At 38.4% G+C, this 5006-nt stretch overlaps 1 protein-coding gene across 1 annotated transcript; it reads left to right on the plus strand.

The window, feature by feature from the left end:
* Positions 1-205: 205 nt before the first annotated feature.
* On the plus strand, positions 206-4744 carry rbm7 (RNA binding motif protein 7). Its single transcript, XM_063906961.1, has 5 exons — positions 206-446; positions 894-1056; positions 1782-1857; positions 3310-3388; positions 3809-4744. The coding sequence occupies exons 1-5, from the start codon at positions 354-356 to the stop codon at positions 4160-4162; spliced, it is 765 nt and encodes a 254-aa protein (XP_063763031.1). The 5' UTR covers positions 206-353; the 3' UTR covers positions 4163-4744.
* The last annotated feature ends 262 nt before the right edge of the window (positions 4745-5006 follow it).

The raw sequence follows: 5006 nt of genomic DNA on the forward strand, positions 1-5006 counted from the left end.
AGGTCTGTGTTTTTGGCCTATTTGGGCTAGACTACAGTTAAATAAAAAGGCATATATTCAACGTATTATAACACAGAAATATCATAGGAACATGTTGGCATGCATACACTGGTGTAGTTCAAAGAAAAAAGCTTTTCCCAAAGCTAATTTAGAACATTCCAAGAGTAATTAATGTACCTTAATTTCTGTGTCGTAAAGACGCCGCTGTTGATTACGACAGAAGCTCCGGTGTGACAGCATTCCACTTTACGACAGCACAGGCCTGGTTATATTTGTTGGATCCCGTTTTTTAAAATTACGCTACACGCTATCATTTAAATCACTTGCGAGGCCAGTATCTGCTTAAATACACAATGGGGATTGAGGAGGAAGCGGACCGGACGCTCTTCATAAGAAATTTGGATTCAAGAGTGACGGAGGAGCTCTTGTTCGAGCTGTTTGTACAGGTACTGTTGTCGATACAACTAGACAAAGCTAACTATTGCTAAGAAACCGATAGCATCTCAGATGTAAAATGACACAAACGTGTTAAGTAATAAAGAAATACGCTCTCTTTTGATTATGTATGTTGTTGCCCTACCGTTTTTATGCACACGCTGCGGGCAAATGTATATAGTTTAATGTTTGTACAGTTGCTGTTGTCGCTAAAACTAGACATGGCTAACTAGCCAATGGCAACAATGCTAACAAACCGAAAGCATTTCAGAGAGAAAATGTCCCAACCATGTTAAGTTATGAAGAAATACGCTCCGGTTAGATATGATGTTACACAGATGTTTTTATTCACACGCTGCACGCAATTTTAATAGAGAATCATGCTAACGGCAGCTAGCGTTGGCTTTAGCTACTTGTAGTTTATGTACGTCATTTACGACATCTGCTTGTCTTCGCAGGCCGGACCTCTGATCAAAACTAAAATTCCCAAAGACGCGGATGGGAAACAGAAAACCTTTGGTTTTGCCGTTTACAAACATGAAGTGTCCGTGCCATATGCCATGCAGCTACTGGATGGGACATCGATTCACGGGAGAACCATTCACGTGCAGTTCAGATCAGGTGAGTTGTTTTGAACTCTTTTGACAACTTGTCAAACATTATTTAGAATATACTCATTCTAACGGAGTTGCACTGCTAGAGTGTTTGGATGCAACTTAAGCCACGGTTGGAACCCCCTCGTGTATTAAAGTACATTCGTGCCATATCAATGGGTTGTCTTAAATATATTTGAACGATTTTTGAAGATTAAAAAAAAAAACCAAGTTGTAGAATAACCTGGTTTAACAAAACGAGTTAAAAACATTAGACCTCATTTCTTTAATCATGTGGTGGTTTGTCAGGTTGTGGTACTTGCAGGATTGCAGGATATAACTCAATGAAATGCACTCACTAATCTAACATGGCTGTTAATAATCAACTCCATGCTTTTTTTGTGCTTTTTTTAACCATTGCCTAAAAGACTACAGCTAAATAATAATATGTAAAGCATGATAACCGCTGAATCCATGCCAAATACACTTAGTTATTCCCTGTATCCATGCAAGCCTACATTTTGATTTTACATGTCTTATGCCTTGTAAAAATAAGATGAATTAGGACTAAAACCAACATTTTAAATTGTGCTGCATTGAAAAGGTAACATTTTGGCTATTTCATGTCAGACCAAATTGATAATATTCTTGCAGTGTAATTGGATGGTTTTGACTACTGTCATTGATAATCAACAAACCACATTCTTTAATCCATCAATAATAAAATGTGTTTTTCCTTTTACCCCATCATAGGGAGCAGTCATAGCAACAGTCCAGGGAACTCACAGAATACAAGTCCGGCAAATACCCCAAATCCGCACGGACAGAGGTAAGACTGTCTCATCGCACAGTCATTTTTAAATGTGTTTGTGCTGGAAAAAAAAAAAAATAGTAGTGTGATACTACATACCGTAATACATGCCTATTCTCGTGCAAGTTCTTCTCTCTCTTGGCCGTACCCTGTGCACAAAAATTGGAGCTCTAGCAAAAGAGGTGGCATGAAATAGGATTGGACCGGTCTGTATTTACTTTTGTATAAGAGTCCTGTGCAATCCTTTCCATTTTTTAATGCCAAATTTCATCATGCAGCACTGCCTGCTTACCCAATATGCTGGAAAACCTGAGTGTGATTGCTCTGGTGTTATATTAGGCACTTTCAGACTGGTGTAATGTCCTGGGTTCTTAAATTATTTATTAAGTAAATAATATTTCTGGTTCAATTTGTGTATATATAACTTTCTAGAACAAATTAGAATGGAAATGTTTTTTATTGGCGTCTAAGCAGTCATGTATAAAAGCTAAATATATTTAACTTAATGTCCTCAGGATAAAGATTTATTGACTCTGCTAGTCACTTGGCAACATACCAAACCAACACTGATTCAAACAGCAATAAGTCAGTGGCATTAATGCTTACAAAGATAACAAGGAGACGTGAGTGATGGCAAACAATCATCTGCACCGGGCAAATTGAGGCGAAGGTGGCAAACGATCCCCTGATTGCAACACCAGCTGCAGGTGGATCCAGCTCCTTGGAATTGGATGAGTTAGACTTGGCTTCCTAATGGTGCTGATGGATCTTGGCACTATGCTGTCTAATCACTGAAAAATAATTCTCATTACTTCAAACGACAGCAAGCTACATCCAACAAATAGTTTTATGACCTAATTTGCAACATTGATAAGCTCTGACTTTCTTGGCAAGATGTAAATGGATGAATAATTTGTTATTTTTGTTGTTTGACTCTGCTCTTTTCTTCAGTCTGAGTTTGCACAATCTTGTTGACCTTATCTTAAAAGTGGGATTTATGATCGAAATGCTATGGAATAGTTTTCTGCTCGAGTTCACAGCCATTAAGTTCTTAACATACAATGGATCTTTATAATAGTGTGGTCAGATATAGTTAAAGAAATGTTAAAGCACTATACTATGGGCTACTGCATTAATAGTAGTTATGAATGCTTCCGTCACTGTCTGTCAACGGTCGCTCTTCATTCTCCAGATTCATTTTCAGCCCTCATTTACATCCAACTGGATGTCTTGACTATTTAAGCAATCCTCTAACACTTTAAAATGCATTACTTTTCCATGAATGCCAAAAAAGTGAAATAAGCTCAATGCATGAATTAGAAATTGACCAAAATATAAAAAAATCCAGAAGTCAAACAGAGTTTTTCAAATGGGAAGTCATAGTCATGTGTAGAGTGCAACAGACACTCTGAATACTATACTTTTTTATGTTCAGAAAATATTTAACAGTGGTTTGCTTACCTCCTGCAGGACCCCGACCCACTTCAGTACTCCACCCCAAATGCAGAGGTCCAATTCATCTCCCGACAATCTGCAGAAGCATGTCATGGTAACAATTTTATTTTATTTTGACAACACTTAAACGGATCTTATGTTAGTGACATGCACAGGCCTGCTCTGTGCAAAAAAGGGAAGAAATGTTTACGCTGTGTGATCTGACAGGAATAGAGACAATCTTTTGACTCCAATGAAGCGTATGAAACACGTCATGTTATCACAGATATGTTTTCGCCTGCTCACACAATCATGCACATAATTGTCAGACACACAAACTGTTCTTAAATGATTGGATATCTTATTTTTCCCAATATTATGAAAGGAGCATGCTATTTATCTATAATATTTTATTTTTGGAAGAAGTGAAAATGATGTTGCATGCTAAATATTGGGCATTTAAACCCTTAACAAATAAAATGATAGAAACATTTAAATAAAGGCTCATGTATCTTTCTTTTCTATTCCTTTGTAGATGAACAACATGATGTGGCTCCATATGCAGCAGATTGAACAGTTAAATAGCGGTTTCTCCAAGCCTCTGCAGAGGCAGCCGCCTGCAGGTGGGAACTCGGGTGGAGGCGGCTCAAGGCATCACGACAACAACCCCTACCGCCAGCCCTCCCAGATGCACAGCGGTGGCAGAAACCAGCGCTACGCAGACGACGCAACTACCGGACGTCACCAGCAACAAGGCTACAACCGAGACGGCCATCAACAACACGACAGGAGCGGCAACCGTCACCATGACAGCAGAGGTGGCAACAGACACCATGACGATAAGGGCGGGAACCGTGGCCACCAAGATAACAGATGGCGACGGTACTGAGGCGTGTAAAGGCCTGCTGTAGAGACTTTACAAAATAATGGACAACTTCCAAAAAGAGAAATGATGGCTTTTGTTGACATTCACATGTATACTCAGGTTGTTTGTACATGATCCCACCACTCTGAAGATTTGATAACTTATGCCTTCGAGACATTTTTGTTTACTTTTTAAGGTGTTTTTAAACTTCTATACTTTCATGTGAGTTTGTCCTCACAGAAAATATTTTGAGCTGTATTGATGGAGAGCAAGGAAACGCTATAGGAGGCGACTCGTCATTTTAGATGATCGAGATGAGGAAAAAAAAAACGACTTGCAATATTGGGCAGTTTTTTTTATGTTATGCAAAAACCATTCAGATGGTGCAGCAGAAATTCTTCAGGTATTTTGTAAAATGAAACAGCTAAAGATTTCGCCAGCACCAGTTTTACAATAATAGGGCACCATCCTTTTTTAATGTTAGATCTGTTGACCTTGCTCTTTATAAAAAAGAAAGAAAAAAAATGTATTTAATTTTTTTATTCGAAGTCTGAAAGATGAACTGTTTTAAAAAATGTCCATTGCTATAAAGCTCCTTTCATTTGATTGTTGCATTGTCTTTCATCTGACGACAACACGCACTGTAACTCATGAATGCTATTTACAGCTCTATGTGTATTTGAGCTATTGTATGTTGATGCTACATGCTGAAATGCATGCACACACAGCCTTATCTGCACCTAAAAATGGCCCACATGTAACTCATACTCTTGTGCTGTGAGTTAAAAAGTAATCTACAGGTGGCGCCACACACATCCTTTTATTGAACCAATTAAGATGTTAAATATAACTGAGCCACATGATCAGC

This window comes from Eleginops maclovinus, chromosome 18, assembly GCF_036324505.1.
Source record: "Eleginops maclovinus isolate JMC-PN-2008 ecotype Puerto Natales chromosome 18, JC_Emac_rtc_rv5, whole genome shotgun sequence".
Classification (NCBI taxonomy): Eukaryota; Metazoa; Chordata; class Actinopteri; order Perciformes; family Eleginopidae; genus Eleginops; species Eleginops maclovinus.

What these genes read in the sequence shown, in the direction of transcription:
- rbm7 (XM_063906961.1), top strand. Translation starts at nt 354, where the DNA reads ATGGGGATTGAGGAGGAAGCGGACCGGACGCTCTTCATAAGAAATTTG. An exon ending in TCACGTGCAGTTCAGATCAG is followed by an intron (nt 1,057 to 1,781) that starts GTGAGTTGTTTT and finishes ACCCCATCATAG; the next exon opens with GGAGCAGTCATAGCAACAGT. An exon ending in CCAAATCCGCACGGACAGAG is followed by an intron (nt 1,858 to 3,309) that starts GTAAGACTGTCT and finishes TACCTCCTGCAG; the next exon opens with GACCCCGACCCACTTCAGTA.